The sequence below is a fragment of the Lissotriton helveticus genome, chromosome 3_1, assembly GCF_964261635.1.
Source record: "Lissotriton helveticus chromosome 3_1, aLisHel1.1, whole genome shotgun sequence".
NCBI classification, from domain to species: Eukaryota; Metazoa; Chordata; class Amphibia; order Caudata; family Salamandridae; genus Lissotriton; species Lissotriton helveticus.
Genome location: NC_136061.1, coordinates 2078349288 through 2078366666, shown reverse-complemented (window position 1 = coordinate 2078366666; position 17379 = coordinate 2078349288). Strand labels below are relative to the sequence as shown.

The following is a 17379-nucleotide window of genomic DNA, read 5'->3' as shown; positions in this document are numbered from 1 at the left end:
CATGTCAAACGGATTGGACATTGTGGGTTAATGTTGGCAATAGGTTATTGCCTTTCCGATTGGGCGGGAAGGCTGGGTATAGGGAGGGAGGGGGACGGGAATTGTGGTATTTCAATTGTGTTATGTTCAGATTTAGCTCAGTCGTTGATGCAATGGCAGGATGCGAGAAATGGCAGTTCACTACTCTAAAGATTAGCGCACAGCTATGGCACACATAGGGCATTCTGTGGGCCCCTCTCTTGTCACTTTGATGACATGGAATGTCAGGGGCCTGAATGATACACGGAAACGTCGGCAGGTCCTGCAATACTTGAACCGGCATAAAGTCGACATAGCCTTGTTACAAGAAACTCACCTCCCCCCTACAGACCGCTCCCGATTGGCATCGTCCTGGGGCCCAAACTGCTATTTCAATAATTATAGTATCTACGCTAGGGGCACAGCCATCTTGATTCATAAACGTCTCCCCTTTAAATGTCACTCAGTATTGTATGATGTTTCCGGTAGATTTGTCATAGTAGTGGGCACGCTGTTCTATTATAAGATTGCACTGGGTTGTATATACGGCCCGAATAGTGATTTCCCAGCTTTTTTCCATGACCTTCATGCAAAGCTATCACGTCTAGGTTCCACTCCTCTATTGCTTGGTGGGGACTTCAATGTTACATTTGAGCCCGATTAGATACAACATCAGCAGCCCCTGACCCAAAACCTAGAGCTCGCAAAACCCTACATTCTTTGTGTGACCGCCTTGCATTAGCAGACATAGGGAGGGCACGTGAACCGGGACACACCACGCACACACACTATACGGGGGCTAGCGATACCTGGACCCGCCTTGACTACTGGTTGGCCTCCCCTGAATTGACAGGTTGGGTTCCAACATATGCACCTTCCCCAGGTCCTATTCCGACCATTCTCCAGTACTGCTGGGTCTGCTTGTCCCTCGACCAGAAGGGTACGAACTGCAATGGAGATTCCCGACACGGGCGCTAGACGACGAACGATTCAGACAAGAAGTGTCGGAAGCCATTGAGGAATACTTTGATTTAAATACTGGTTCTGTTGATTCCGAGGCGGTATTATTGGAAGGTTTCAAGGCCTATTTAAGGGTTGTCTGTATTTCCAAGAGCGCAGGGACCCTTAAAGATTTGCGTTCTACACTCTCCCGCCTGGAAACAGAACTGAGCATACTAGAGGCCTCCCATAAGGCGGCTGCTGCTCCAGACTATGACATAAGACGAACGGCTTTACTCATGCAATATAAGGAAACCGCAGAGAAGGAAATACTGTATATGGGCAAATATCATAGCGCCAAAGTTTACGGGGAGGTAGACCGCCCCGGCAGGACACTAGCCCAGATGATTAGACCCCAGTACGCGAAATCATATGTTACAGAGCTGCACTCTGCAGCAGGCCATACTATTATAGACCCCCTGTTAATACAGGATGAGTTCCTTGCCTATTTTAAGATGTTATATACCACCAAACTGGGAACTGATCACTCTGAGCAGGAAGAATATTTATCAGAAATTGCATTAGTCTATCTAGAAAGATTCATACAAGATTTTTTTTAGCAGAACCCATAACCACGGATAGCATTTACGAGGCTATCGCTGCTCTAAACACCTCCACGGCCCCGGGACTAGACGGTTACACGCCTGAATTTTATAAGGCATATAGAGAATTACTGACCCCACACCTTTTGGATATTTATGCAGAGGCCCTAGAGACGCAGCAACTCCCTCCCACCCTTCGGGAAGCGGTAATAATCTTACTGCCGAAGCCCGGCAAAGACCCTCTCCTTTCAGCTCCTATCGACCTCTGTCCCTTTTAAACCTGGACTACAAAATCCTAGCAGAGGCCTTAGCATGTTGACTATCCCTATTAATGGAATCAATAATATCCCCGGCCCAATCGGGATTCATTCCACATTGCTCCACAGCATTTAACCTCAAAACCCTATTCAATGTTCTTCACCGGCTAGACCCAGAGACTCCTGCAGCAGCAATCCTATTAGACACTGAAAAGGCGTTTGACTCTTTGGAGTGGCCCTTCTTTCTCTCAATAATGAGGCGCATGGGAATGCCCCAGGGATTTATAGACACCACTGCCTTACTTTACACTTACCCCACGGCCAGGCTGAGACTGAATGGGACGCTATCTGCCCCCTTTACTTTATTGTGTCGTACGCGGCAGGGATGTCCCCACTCCCCCTTATTATTCATCCTAGCAATGGACCCCCTCATAAGGCACTATCAGGAAAGACACCTACACAGGGGTTTGGTGTTTAGAACTGGTCCATTATTAGTCTCATTATATGCAGACGATACCATCCTGTACGTACACGATCCCCAAGTAAATCTGGACCCACTATTGAGAGAGATCATCCGATTTGGCAACTTCTCGGGCCTGAAAATTAACTGGCACAAGTCAGTCATCTTCCCGCTGACAGAGGGGACATGTCGCTGGTCCCCAGAATTCCCACTAGATTGGTGCACTGACTCAGTGAAGTACCTAGGAATCCACATCCACCGCGACACTGAGCAGGTGATACGACGTAACTATGGAGTAGCAATATCCCAGCTAGAAACCCGGATTGACTCATGGCTCAAACTCCCACTTTCCATGACGGGCCGCATTGCCCTGATAAAAATGATAGTACTCCCCAAATTTTTTATATTTGTTTCAGAATATACCAAGTCCTCTCACCAACAATTTTTTTGGCACTTTGCGTTCCCTTTTGATTAAACTAGTTTGGAACGCCAAAACTCCCAGGGTAAAGTGGCAGGTGCTTACTCTCCCCTATGATCGAGGCGGCTATGGGGTACCCGATTTACATCTTTATTATCTAGCAGCCCAAGCTAGTTTTGCACATAGCTGGTATCATCCCGACGCCAGAATCCCCTATCTTTGCCCAGAATCTGACTTTGTCCTTCCAGATGTCCTTGCCTCAATATTACCAACCGGTATTGATAGAGATCCTAAGGTGGGCATTTGTTCGTTCTCTATAAGTGTCAAAAATAAATAAATAAATACACCACGAGCTGGGCATGGCTAAAGCTAGGTAAACGTACCCAAACAGCTCTAGTGTACTCCTCTTCCCTTCACCTACCAAATGCTCGTTTACTACCTATCACGGGCGAGAAACTGGTTCAAAGGACGTGTGACAAATTTAACTTTCACAAGATAGGGGATTTCTTCCCGGAAGCCCACATATTTGATATGGAGGACAGATCCCTGTTTCCGGAGGCTACATTTATGGATCGATTTGTGCTGACTAGGCTGCGTGCGGCACTGCGATCTACATTCCCTGACTACCCACTAGAACCGCCCTTATTCTCCCTGCTCAGTTTGGTGATAGACAGCGCTGAGGGATTGCATCTCGTATCTATACTCTACAAAGAATGCTCCGCTGTGATACCAGTGGACGACACAAGGGTTCGTTCGGCCTGGGAGGCAGACCTGGGCACTCCAATCACAGACGAGCAGTGGCAGGCGTGTTGCAGGGTCACAGGCACGTTGTCATTACATAGCAAACACAGACTGCTGCATTTTAAATACCCGCGTAGACTATATATCACACCCGCCAGAACGCACAGAATAGATCCATCCAGGCCACACCCCTGCCTACGCTGTCGATCCCACAAGCAGATGTTGCACACCTTGCTTGGACCTGCCCCCAGATACACGTCTTCTGGGTAGACGTCCACAAACTCCTCAGCACAATGATACACATTCCGTTGACACCTCTGCCTGAGATAGCATTGTTGGGTTATGTGGTGCAGCTCCCCTTGAAGGTTCGCAGATTCGTGGCTATTTCCCTACTCCTGGCTAAGAGGGAGGTAGCGATCTTTTGGGGCAGTAAAAGGGCAGCAACAACAAAAGGCTGGCTGCAGAGCATGGCAACTTGCACGACGAAAAGCGATATGTATGCTGATACTATCCCATTGACATCCAGGCCAAAGATATCTGGGGCCCTTTTCGAACCTTCTTAGCCATGCAACAACAGCCCAGCTTCCCCAGCAGGGTCAGGATAAGGAGCCAACGGGAGTGGGCTAAAGACACAGTTTACCCCTGGCACGGGGATAGCGCCCATGTGAGCATGACGTATCGTATTGTAGTCAAGGTTACGATCCATGGGGGATTGGATGCACTGTGTAAATTTCCCATAGACGCCGGAATGTTAAGCGGGATGACCGAGTTACATGCAATGTATGTGTCAATTTGTCATTGATATGCTGCGATATTATGTGTGATAGAAAATTTGAACTGCCCTGCCAAATGTATACTTGTCATGCAATAAGACTGAGCTTTGTATACTGTTTTCCTTCTGTAAAAATTTTAAAAATATATATATAAAAAAAAGAGATATTCAAAAGATAACATAACCCGTCTATATTTGCGAGAAGCATACACCAGTAAAACACCCGAAAAGTGAATAACTGTTGACGAGGTAATAATTGTGTTGGTCTAAATACTTGCATGTGGTACAGAAATGAGACACAAGTTTTCATTCTGCTGTTTTGGCAGCACGTTGTTGTAAATGACTCTTGTGATTTGTCGGTTTGCCCTGAAAATAATTTTCTTGTTGATAGTTGTATGGCTGCCTGTCTTTTGCCGCCGCCCTAAACATCTGTTTTCTGGTCCCACAGGATCCTGAAGGATTCGCTCGGTGGGAATGCAAAGACGGCCATGATTGCTTGCATCAGCCCGTCTTCTGCTGACTTTGATGAAACGTTGAATACTTTGAACTACGCCACCAGAGCACAGAACATACAAAACAAAGCTGTTGTGAACTGGCGGAAGGAGGCCGAAAGAGTGGAGGGCTTGGAACACAAGATAAGGAACTTACAGCGCGCCCTGGAGCAGCGACACCGGTCAGAAACTCGAATTATTAGTCACTCGGATCCTGCGAAGTCTGTGAGGTGGCGTCCCTCTGAGGACTGCGTGTCTCGGCTCCTGGCGGAGTGCGCGCACTATCGAAGCTGCACGGATGACGCGTATCGCCTCTTCACAGAGCTGCAGGCCCAGGGCAACCTGACGGTGAACCAGGCCCTGGACGTGAAGGAATGGCTGTGTGCAGTGGAAGAGGAGCGGAGTGAGATTACCTCCTCTTCCGGGCTGGACAGTGGAATCGAGAGCACCACAGCAGAAGAGCGCAGCCCAAAAGAGCACGCCCGGGGGATACTGAAGGGCAAGGTATGAGCCACCAGCTTATTTGTGTATTCTTCATTTTCAAACGCAATAAGAGCCTTGGAAAATCAGTTGTTTTGAAATTTTCAATGGAATTTTTTGTGAGTGCAAACCAACAGCGCATGTTTCCTAGACTGAGAGGAGGGTACAAGAAGGCTTCATTAATGAAAGAGTTTTGCAGATTAAGTTTTTTTTATTGATTTGCATAATATGCATTTTCCCACCCTGTCGCTTGTGAAGGTATTCTTAATTCTCCTAGGTTTTTATTTTGAATTTCTCCTCCCATGGGTCTCCAAACTTGCGGAGGCACATGCTAATAAAATTCTGTCTTGCCATCTTCAAGCCTCTGACATTCTAGATCCATCTCAGAATGGCTTCCGTGCAGGCCACAGCACGGAGACGGCCTTGTTGGCAATGGTGGAGCACCTGCGGAGGATGATGGACCTAGGACAGACGGCGGCACTGATCCTTCTGGATCTCAGTGCCGCTTTCGACACTGTCTCTCACTCCATCCTTCTCCAACGGCTACGTGAGGCCGGTGTGGAGAACGTGGCATTGGAATGGTTCCGTTCTTTTTTATCAGAACGCACCTTCAAAGTTTCCACTCCTCCATTTGAATCTGCCCCACGTAACACTTCCCAAGGGGTCCCGCAAGGTTCGGCACTTAGCCCGACCCTTTTTAACTTGTATGTGCAACCGCTGGCTGCTGTCGCTAAGAGATGGGGTCTAACTATGGTGTCGTACGCGGACGACACCCAGCTAGCGGTTGCACTAAATGGGGACCCTGCGGTTGAGGCCCCCAAATTTCAGACGGCCCTCAAGGAGGTGGCTAGTTGGATGACGGAGAACTGTCTCCAACTCAATACAGCAAAGACTGAGGTCCTAGTCCTGGGTAAACAGGTTCATCTATGGGGTGACCAATGGTGGCCCCCGGAGCTGGGTCAAGCCCCTATCCCGGTGACTGAAGCTAAGAACCTTGGGGTCTGGCTCGATTCCAACTTGACCTTCATCCCTCACACTAAAAAAGTTGCCGGCACCTGCTTTGGGGTCCTTCAGAGCCTCAGACCAATTTTTAAATTCTTCGATGCCCCTACAAGGCAACTCATTGTCCAAGCTACGGTGCTCTCCTGATTGGACTATGCCAGTTCGCTTCTCCTGGGCGCTAACCAAGCTGAACTTACACGCCTTCAGCGCGTGCAAAACGCAGCGGCCAGAATGCTGGTTGGCTTGCCTAAATTCTGCTCTGCTAGACGTACCATCCATGACCTACACTGGCTGCCCGTTGGACAGAGGATAAAGTTCAAAGCTCTGTGCCTGGTTTTTAAGATTTTGAAGCTCTCTTCTCCCCCTATCCTTTCACAGGCAATCTCCTACTATACCCCTTCCAGAACTTTACGATCGACGGGTCAATTCCTAGTATGTGTCCCTCGCTTCAGGAAAGCCAGAATTGGTGGTCGCTCTTTTGGCGTACTGGCAGCGAGTCTTTGGAACACTCTGCCCGTCGACATCCGTGCCCTACCGGATCTCCTATCCTTTAGAAGAGCCATCAAGACCTTTCTGTTTCCACCTCTCTAAATCTGCTCTGTGCTTCTTCTGGCTTTCTCTTCTGGTTGTGTTATCTTTCATTACAGCGCCGGGACGCCACTTTGCTGTGGCAGCTGAGCGCTCTATAAATTTTTAACATAACATTAACATAAAGTTGTGAGTGCTCCTTAAGGGTATGTCTGTGATTGGTTAAACACTACAATACCCCTCAACTGAGCACCATCTTTTAGATTTATTTCATTTAAGAGTGGGAATTAAACACCCCCAATTACATCAGTTTTTTTAGATCTCTCTTAAACCAGAACTTGAAATGGGAGGAAAAGTCTTAAGTAGATGGTTGATGATTTTTCTGACTGGTTCAATATTGTTTTGGCACTTGGGAGTTTCTTTTTTCCTATGAAACTGATGACTGTAAGGTTCTGTCCAATATAAGTTTGCAGCCAGATTCAAGTACTTATTCCCTCATTTGGAGTGGGGCCAGTATTGGGTGCAATATTTATGCCACCTGATAAATAACCATACTATGGGGTATGCTAAGTCGGTTGTGATAAATAACACATAATATGAGAGATTCTCCTTGAATGGGAAGTAATATGTATATTTTGGAGCTTACGCATCAAAATTCACTGTCTTTGTATTTACTGGACATATTTCGCCCGATTAAATATCAGCAGGTATGATCTGCGTAATGTATCCAAGGTTTGTGGTTTTATCGCACACAGTGTGACCCACTGGTAGTGTTATCTAGTGATGTTGTGCAGTGATGCTCCTGACAGACCTTTGAAGTTACATTGTTTAATGGGCTACCTGCAAAGTCCAAATTGGTCAGTCAGGTTTGTCCACATAGTAGTTCAGGACCTCATAGGTCATCAAATATGTTTCAGAATAGTTTCTAAAGTTCTTCTATGTGTCTGTTCTTATTGCTATAATAATGTTCTCGTATTAACTTGCAGAAGGAGAAAGAGACTGATAAGGACCCATGCATTTTAGATTTACAAAGGCAAGTACAGCGTTTGGAAGAGGAGAACAAGGACTTTCTGGCAGCCCTTGAGGATGCAATGGAACAATACACTCTCCAGGTAAGTACTGTATAAGCAGGACATTTGTTTGCTCATTCAGTTGGCCTTCAGTTTTGTTCACTTTCTAGCACTCCTCTAAATGAAACCAAATATGTTTTCAGCCAAATTTGTATTCCATGTTCTCATAGATATATCTTCCACATATTTCTAACCTTGGGAATTATCCTTCCAGGCTTGAGACTTTTCTGATGCGTGATTCAGTTTCCGGTCGCGATGACACAAGGGTATATAAGGAGTCTGTGTCAAATGTGGTGACTCTCAAGGCTCTTTCATCAGCCTTTTTAAAAACATTTTACAATTTATGTGCAGCCCCTGGCTGCTATCATCTGTCTCTTCGGCTTTACACTATGTAGCATGTTGATGATAACCAAATGGTCGTTGGATTAGATGGTGATTTCTACCTGCTCAGAAGAAGTCCCAAAAATGCATAAAATCTCTCAGGATTTGGATGAAAGAAATTGAGCTTCAGTTCAGCACTGATAAAACGAGATCCTAACATTGGTTAATCATCAAGACATATGTTCAAAATCCTGGTGGCCAGGTAATCTGGGTCAATCACCGACACCCGTAAATGAAGTCTGGAACTTCGGTATTCTTAGATTCTAAACTCAAAATGGACATTCATGTTCTTGTTTCTTTGGTCTTAGGGTTGTATGGGCCCAGTTGTAATAGTTGTATTGGGGTAGTGTTATGGCAATAAAGGTGTTCTCAGTGTGATGTAGGTGTAATGTTAGAAAAGTCGGCCCCCTCATTAGGATGGCGGTCGTACAAGAGTCCAACCGCCATCGCATCGGGCAGGTGTCCGACCGACTATGTCGGCGGTCCCACCTGCCTGATTACAATGAGACCGTAGTGCAGGTGGTCTGAAAACTGCTCTTTTCCTTTGTGGCTTGTGCTGTGGCCCTAGACACCATGTGGTGCCTGGCACACGGTGCATGGATGTTTGGGGGGCATCACATGTGCTCCTCCAGGCCACATTCCAGTGGCCCACTGGTGACAGGGGCCTTCTTGGGACCTCCAAAACCCCTTTCCATCTGCTTAAGGCAAAGGGCATCTTAATCACTATGGTAGTGCCTCAGCAGGCACAACCCCCATTGTAGGGATTAGGCTCCGACGCCGCCCCAACGCGCTCCTTGAGTCTGTTGGAGGTGGCGGTCTTTCCCCCTGCCCAAATCTCTCTGACCTCCCGGATTGTAATCCAGCTGTCTGACCGATACACTAAATGTTGGGGGGACCACCACCGACGGCCTGTTGGTGATGGTCCGCCCAACATCCGAATGATATCCATCATTTTTAGGTCTCTCATGCAGACAACTATGCTGACTTTTTGTCAAGGACCTTTTATATACATTTCAAAACTGTAGTGCTAGTATTGGGTCAGCCCATTGTTTAGCATTGGCTAGTTTTCTTCCCAATTTGATTTGCTTGCTTCTTACTCAATTTTTGTTTACCTCTTGCATTTCTCACCCAGAGAGTTGTATCCTTCAATGGCTCCACATCAGGTACTTTCTTTTATTTTCCTTTTATGCCAACACTCCATGCGTTTTCTTATCCCTAACACCGCACTCCTTGTGTTTCCATCGCACTAAGCCCTGTTTGTTGTTTTCCACCTCCCCTTCTTGTGTCATGACATATGCATGCACAGTGCATTGGAGCTTATATACATGTACATCAGCACACTAGGGTCAAAAGCCAAAATAGCCACAGCTTCATGACTTTTGCGCACACATACATCCTCACACTGGAGCTGCTGTAGTGTCCGGATTCATACTTGTGCATGACAGGTGACACATAAGCATATATACATTACTGCATACAGCTTTTTTTATTTTTCGTTATAAAAGAAAGTACATTATTAATTGGAGGATAGTCCACAACAAGTCATACTGTCCCTATTCTTTCTAGGTCCAGTAAAGGTTCAATAATTGTTTCTTGAGCTCAAAACTTGATTTTATTGGCATAGAGCCGCCAGGTTTAACTTAAGAAAACGTGTAAAGCATTCAGAAGAACAAAAGCAGTTAAAACGGTCAAATACAATAATAAAAATCCCACTCCAGTTTTTAACAAGCACTGGCAAAGCCAATATATCTCGCTAATAAAAGACGAATTGACTTTGGCAATGTGTTTTTGCCATGTTGTAGACAAGTGTGGCTGCTGTACAGCATGGCTAAAAGTGAGTGGAGTGGGGAGAAGTTAGTGTTGTAGACTGGATTTGTTGGAGTAGAGTGTCGTAAGGTGGATTGAGGGGAGAAGCATGTTGTAGAGTTGAGTAGAGTTTAGTAGAGTTCAGTGGCGTAGAGTGCAGTGGATTGGAGTGAAATGAGGTAGTGGGTGGGTTGGATTGGGGTAGAGTGGGTTGGATTGAGTAGATTGGAGTGGTTGGACTGGATGGGGTGGATTGGAGTGGTGTGGTGTGGATTGAAATTGGGTGAGGTGGATTGGATTAGAGTAGGGTGGTTTGGAGAGGGTGGATTGGAGTGGACATAGGTGGATTGGAGTGGGGTGGATTGAATGTATTAGATTGAGTGGGGTGTGGACAGAGTAGGTAAGGGGCAGATTGGACTGGGGTAGATTGGAGAAGAGTGGGGAGTATTTGACTGCAGTGGGATGATTGGATTGGAGTGGGGTTGCATGGACTGGATGGGGTGGGTTGAAGTGAAGTTTGGAGGACTGGAGTGGCAAAGTGTGGTGTCGTTTGGAGTGGAGTAGATTGTATTAAAGTGGGGTGGATTGAATTGAGGCAAATTGGATTGGGGTGGATTAGATTGGGGTTGGGTGAACTGGATTGTGGTGGGCTGGGGTGAATGAATGGGCTAGATTGGATTTGGCTAGAGTGGGTTGGAGTGAGGTGGATTGGGGTGGGGTGTGGTGGATTCAGGTGGGGTGAGGTGGATTCGGGTGAGTCGGATTGGAGTGTGGCGATTGCAGTGTTTTGAACTGGAGCGTGACAAATTGATGGCACGGGTGGGTGAGGCAGATGAAACAACGGGGACAGGGGTGGTTGAGATTTGAAAAAGCAAAACGTATGGGTAGGAGGTAAAAGAAGCAACATGGACGAGAGGACAGCATTTGAATCACTTACAGCTACGCTCCTAATAATGTAGGAACACACATTTTGAGTAGAAATAAATGAATGATGCAGGAAACCCTACATTCCACATGCAGCTGCATGGCTCACAGCGCTGAATGTTTGTAAACCATGTGTTCAAGTTCCATTAAAGCTGATGCAATACAGCCTTCTTCTGCTTTTCAAATGCCCTAAGAACAGAATAAGGCATCATAGTCATTTTTAGGTCTTGCCTGAGTTAGAGCATGCGCTGCGAGACATTTTGTAAGCGGCTTTTGAAAGTGCCACCACAGGCTTTTGGTGGCCTCAAGCTTGCGTGCACGCACGCAGCCTTCATCTGTATTTCCTCCGTCACACAACTCCTGCTTCTCCCCCTCCCCCACCTCCACCACAGATCACTTCTAGCGGCCGCTCGCGCGCGCAGCCAATGTTTGTCTGCCTTGAATTGTGTTTACGATTTTTCATATGCTTGTTTGGCGCTAGCTATGACGCTCGCGAGCGCGGCCAATGCTTGTCTGCCTTGAATTGTGTGTATGATTTTTCGTATGCTTGTTTGGCGCCGGCTATCCGATGCCCAGGGCATGCTGCCACCAAGAGCTGCCAAGAATTCAAATGGTCGCGTTTTCAAGATAGAAGGTGGCCTGCACAGTGAATGGCAGGATTCCAACTGGGTGGCGCGCTCACCGCGTTGACGACGTGTAATTTAACATTCGTTCTGCCTATTTCTCAGCATCGCTTTCGCTCGGTAACTATTGTGGTACAGTCATTATTGCCATTTTTCTTAATTTTTTAGTGCGTTCATTAGGTACAGAGCGTCGCTGAAATCAGCGAAATGCCTAATGGGGTTGACTAAAATTAATAAGGAGCATTCCTGGAAATTATATTCTTAGCGAGGCGCGTGTTTTCTTTTCGCCACGCGACACAGCTCGCCAGGTTTCTGAGGAAACCCGGGCCTATTTTTCACGCTGTTTATTTTTCGTATTTGAAATTAATATGCTCTGTATTTACCTTGCAGTGTATCGAGATTCCCAGCGTGTCAGCAGGGAGGTTTCTGTCTCGCCAAATCATTCTCAGACGTGGGAAATCTTGCACGTTATTTGCAAAGGTGCAAAGGAGCGGAATGCGTTCCACCCATGACTATGCGCCTTGAATGATGTGTGTATCGAGGACCAACACATGCACTTAAGGAGGCCATCATTGTTGAGATGTGACGAGGCCGAGGAGAGAAAATGCTGGTAAAGCAGTAGCAAGGTTTCAGTAACTGGTTACTATATACTGGATACCGTGTTCTACTGCTCACATTGATGAGGCTGCGTAGCTCTTAATTTCTTAGTGATTTATGGCTCCTAAATAAACTACATTTTTATGAGGCAGCGATATAGGACTATTTATACAAAAGTATCAGCGGTCTCAATTATGAGTGCTCCTGTGTGTTTGAATGCAGGTGCAATGGTGTTTACACCCAATTTCAGTTCAGTTAGTCTTTATTCGAAGTTTTTCAATCATAAAAGACACAACAAGTGTCAACTAAAACAATAAGTAACAACACAAGAGCACACCTACTCACAGAATTTAATATCAGCAATTATCGAATATTCCTAACAATTAAATATCATGGGTTTTGTGCCAAGTGGGCTTGCACCTAGGGCTTTTGTCCTCTTAAAACAGTATAAAATAGGATACCATGTTTTAAAAGTGGACTCAAAGATATCTGCTCGTTATGGGAGCCCCCACAGCGCCTGAGCATGGAGTTTGCAGGACTTTGTAGGCCAATTAAAGGGAGTGATTACCTGATCTGTTTTGCCGCTTGGGGTGAAATCATGTTTGGGATAACCAATCCGTGACAACTGAATTCCTACCGAGAGACGAAAATGCCGCCAACACACTTTCAAGTTACAGAAACCCAATCGCCGGCCCCCTCCCCACCAGATCCTGCCCAGTTCCAGTCCATCCGGTTTTACCTGCATATTAAACATTACTTCACATTTTGACATCAAGCCACACTTATTTATCCATGTTGGTATTGCGTGCCATTTGGCATAAAACAATTGCTGTGTTGGTGTAATTGTGAAAACTTCGCGAGGGGATAAAAGGCAGCGTCTGAATAATAGTTCCCTATACCACTGGGAGCATTCGCTGATAAAATGCTGAAGGGAGGAGCCAGGGGTCAGGAGTCTGGATCTGGGCTCTAGGAGGGCTATGAAGAAGGCTGGGTTGTCTATGAAAATACACAAGGGAAGTAGGTGTTGTGTACTGCTGCCGTGGGTAAATGAACAGAATGACACCGATGTCTTGCTAGTCAATTTTTTATCACAGAAACCTTCTTTGTCCCTCTACTTCCGGCGGAGCTAGTCTCCACCCATGCTGCCCCCTGCTCTCCTCATCCCCACACTTCCCATCTTCGCCAGTCCTCTAGACAGGAAGTGGTGTCCAGTGTCCGGTCTATGTATCTGGGGAGGACTCTGCCTACAGGGTCCTACACCATGTCGATCCACGCCTAGATCTCAACCTAATACCACCCCCGCTCAAAGTCGGCCGCTCCAAGCACACTGCCCCCCGTCCTAAACAGCCAGACCGTTGCCGCCATTCCACCCCTGCGGGCCAATGACTCCTGAACCACTCCGAGACACACCCCACCCCCGCTCCAAGGTTGGCTGTTCTGAGCATAAGACCCCCCTCCCCCCGAAACCCCGCCATCACCCACTGTCTCTTTACACCACCCCTGCGCTCCCAAACCCTAGTCTCTATCGTAAAACTTTATTGTATTGTACTCGCGTAGCTTCCTTGTGTGAGCGCGTGCTACTCCTTGAGACTGCACCCCTCAGCCAGGTGCACGCCGACCCATGCTGCTGCCTTTGTCACCCTGTGCCAGCAAAACCCAGATGTCCTAAGAAGGCCTAAACTCCAGTTCTTCAAGCGGGGGATTAAAAGGTGAGCGGGATTTCGCAGAGACCCGTTTAGTGGGTGTACTGGCTGCTTTTAAGACATATATTTAGGGTCGGCGCCGGTGAAGAGAGGCGCATAGAGGGGAATGGGGACTATAGATTTGGCGTAACATCTTCGAAACTGCAACTACCTACCAACGTTTAAAGTTACTGATGGACTGGACCCCTCCCAGCCTCTTTAACTCTTCTAGAACCCTCCCTCGGACCACACTTTCCGTCTTTCTCGTCTTGCCTTCCATGTCTGCATCCTCTTACCCTCCCACCACCTCCGGGTGCCTCTCCACTCGAGTTCACTCGCCAGCCACCCTGCTTGGCTTGGCCCCTGCTTGGGCCTCTCTCCACCCGTCTCATCACTGCCTTCTTCTTTCCACTTCTTCCCTCCATTAACCCCCCTCCTGCTTTTCGTTCTCTCTTTCCTCTCCTTGTGTCTATCGCCCTTTTACTCCTCGTCCTGACTTTCTCCTCGTTTCCTTCACTGCCCCCTCCCAGAGGCCATCTCTCCTATCTGTTGACCCATCTTTAGACTGACACCCTTGCCATGTGGCCTCATCTGCCCCTACCTTTGCCTCTAAGTCCATCGTTGCTTTCACACGCTCTCTCGCGTCACTCTCGAGTCCCTCATGTGCTCCCTCTTCCTCCTTAAGCTCCCAAAGAACACTTTTTCTCCCCTCTGCCTCCCGCGCCTCCCACCCTGCCCCTTTCAGTTCCCTCCCCCTCACTCTGATCTGCACATCTCATTCGGTCTCCCTCTTCTATCCACTCCTTGGGGCCCCTGCCCTCCAGTTCAGGCTCTCCTCTCTCTTGCTTCAGATCTCACGTGCATCTTTACTTTCAACTTTCTCTTTCTTCCCTTAGCACCCCCCCTTCACTCCACCTGCCTACCACAACCTCTCTATATTACGACCCCCCACCCCTGCTACTTTTTAACATTTCTTTAGAAAAATATAAGTTTACTACCTCTATTGGCAAGGCTTGTTTGAAGGTAGTTGCAATCAGGCGCCCTTTTGTGATCACTTTTGTAGCAGATGTTCTGCTACAGACCCAAAGTCCTGGAAAGGCATTTCTCTCTTTACTATCAACCAGGTTTGTTTTCACTGCAGCATTAGTGATAATGAGAGCCCAGCGACTTTTGATAACAAGCATTGGAATAGCCAGTAGGTGTCGCTTTTGGGACCTTATAAGTATTTCATTCTGCAGCACATTATCCTTAGTGGAACATCAACTGTTGCATGGCTAAACACTTATAATGTCCCAAAAGCGAGACCTATTGGCTATGCCAATGCTTGTTAAAATATGCTAGTTGAAATAAACACCCTCTGCATGCAGCAGGATGGCGCAGTGAGCTTATCACCGTCACTGAAGTAGGCAGTTTCAGGCAGGTTGTGAGTTTGTGAAGGTTGAGTGAGATTCAGCCTTCTGTTCACAAGAAATACTGACTGAATTATAACACAACCTATTTTAAAGTGCCAAACGTCACATGCCTGTGGGTAGAAAGCTAATAGCTCGAAGTTTCAGGCAAAGGCTCTTCAAAGCTGCGGATGTAACGAAAAGCTATCTTTATTTGGTGTGCGGCTGCTTGCAAACCTACCTGCCGTCTATGCCGATCTCCTGCCCCCGCTATCTTCGTTCGCAGTGTATACTTCCCGTTGCTGCCTCTGTAGTATGCAGTACTGGTATTGCTGGTCAGTGAGCCCCAGTTTGGATCTTGTCAAAGATGCGACTGAAGTTAGAGATGGACCCTAGTATCTTTTAGTGTCTGCTGCCATGTTTGAATGATTGTGATTACAAACCTTAGGAACGAGAGATTTGCACAGTGACTATTAGTCCCTTTACAGTAGCCAATCAAGTAAAATTGTTGTTAACATATTTGTCAGTGTTTTGTAAGGGCATAATTTCCGAAAAACAATGCGAATAGCCCTTTAGTTATTAAATCACTACACTTTTTAAGTAGATTTCGTTCCTATAAAGGACCGAGAATACCGACTGCCGTTGGTCCTGAGTCTGGATGTATCCTGGTTTATTTGGCTCTATATACCGAAACTGCCCATGGTTTGTATACCCAGGCATAACAAAGAGAAAAAAGTCCAATAAACCCTGTAACTATCTCAACTCATGCTTGGATTATTAGGCATTTCACATGGGTGGAACCAATGACTGAGGAGACAGTGTAGATGCCACCCCTCTATACTTAAGGATATACTGTCTGAGGCTGAAAGCAAAGATCATATATTGGAACACTTTGAATTTAACCAGTCCTTGGGAGTCCAGCCTCCACTTTAAGGCAGGGATTAATCATTACACTAAAAACATAAATGCCACACGCGGGCCCTGAGAAAAACTAAATTGGAAGAGGAACTGAAAAGTAAAGAGAACCAATATAAAGAGAGGAAACCTCATCACTCCTGAGCGAAGTGACTGGATTTAAGGCGCCAAATAGACCTATTACTAACAGAATGCTCCTAAAAGGCACTTCTCAAACTGAAACAATTCTATGAGAAACACCAAACGGTTCAGAGAGAGCGTGGTGCCAGAGTGGTCCTGTTTTTTTCCCGGGGGAGGAAGGTGGAAGGCAGCAGCTTTCCCAGCTCAGGGGGCGAGCACGAGCACGAGGGGGATAACCAGTGCTCGCAGGAGGAGTGCTCTGCCATCTCTCAGGGCTGAAGAGTAGCAGTGGCGTAACAAAACTTGAGGGGGCCCCCCTGCAAAGTACATGGAGGGGGCCTCCATTCTCCGGGCCAGTCAAGAACTCTCAGGCCAGCGACCCTCCATTGGTCACATTAGCCCTTTCATCTGGCGATTTACATACATCAGTAAATACTGCTGCTGCAATCTCCAGCAAACTTACATAACACTGCCTTCAGCCGGCCCACCAAACACATCCTACTACTTGATGACCCACCTTCAAGCGAAGCCCACTCCGTTGACCACCTCCAAACACAGACCACCGCCTTCATGCCTGCTACTAACGCATCCATTACACTTCACTCTCACCCCTACGAAACCTGCAGTTATGCTTTTCCACCCGCCTTTAAAACCACCCCTCGGATGTCACTGTGAACCTGTGATCGCCGCCCACTGCTCCCCTGTCCACATCTGACGAACACTGATGGCCGGTCCCCATCTATCCAATGCCTACCAGTGAAAACAGAGCCTTTCAGCTGCTGCCTTGCCCAATGCCACAGTAGTAGTTTAAAACATGTTTTTGTTTTAAATATCTGTTTTATTGACATTTGTTAAAGTACTGTTATTACATTCAATACAGTTTCATACGCACAGCAAGGGTATCATCCGTAAAACATTATTTAACGGTTCTCTCATTGTCACAGTATTTATATACCACTGAGTCAAGATATTATTTCTCTACAGCTAGTTTAAAACATGTTGAACAATATGTTCAACTGACCATCCTAAACCAGTTCTTCCTTCTCGCCTCTACGGCATCAAAGCCGTTCCTTCTACTTGTCATACTCTGCATGATGCGCACGATAATATTAAATGTACAAAGGGTCCGATTTTTAGGTTTCATCCTGGCGTTGCAACTGCGTAG

General features: G+C 46.8%; 1 protein-coding gene across 1 annotated transcript in view; it reads left to right on the top strand.

Annotated features, from left to right (window-relative positions):
• KIF7 (kinesin family member 7) overlaps positions 1 to 17379 on the top strand; it is a 295905-nt gene that overhangs the window by 88501 nt on the left and 190025 nt on the right. Inside the window, exons 4-5 of the mRNA XM_078683208.1 lie at positions 4656 to 5202; positions 7695 to 7820. Of these exons, the coding sequence (XP_078539334.1) occupies positions 4656 to 5202; positions 7695 to 7820 (673 nt within the window). The remainder of the gene's footprint in view (positions 1 to 4655; positions 5203 to 7694; positions 7821 to 17379) is intronic.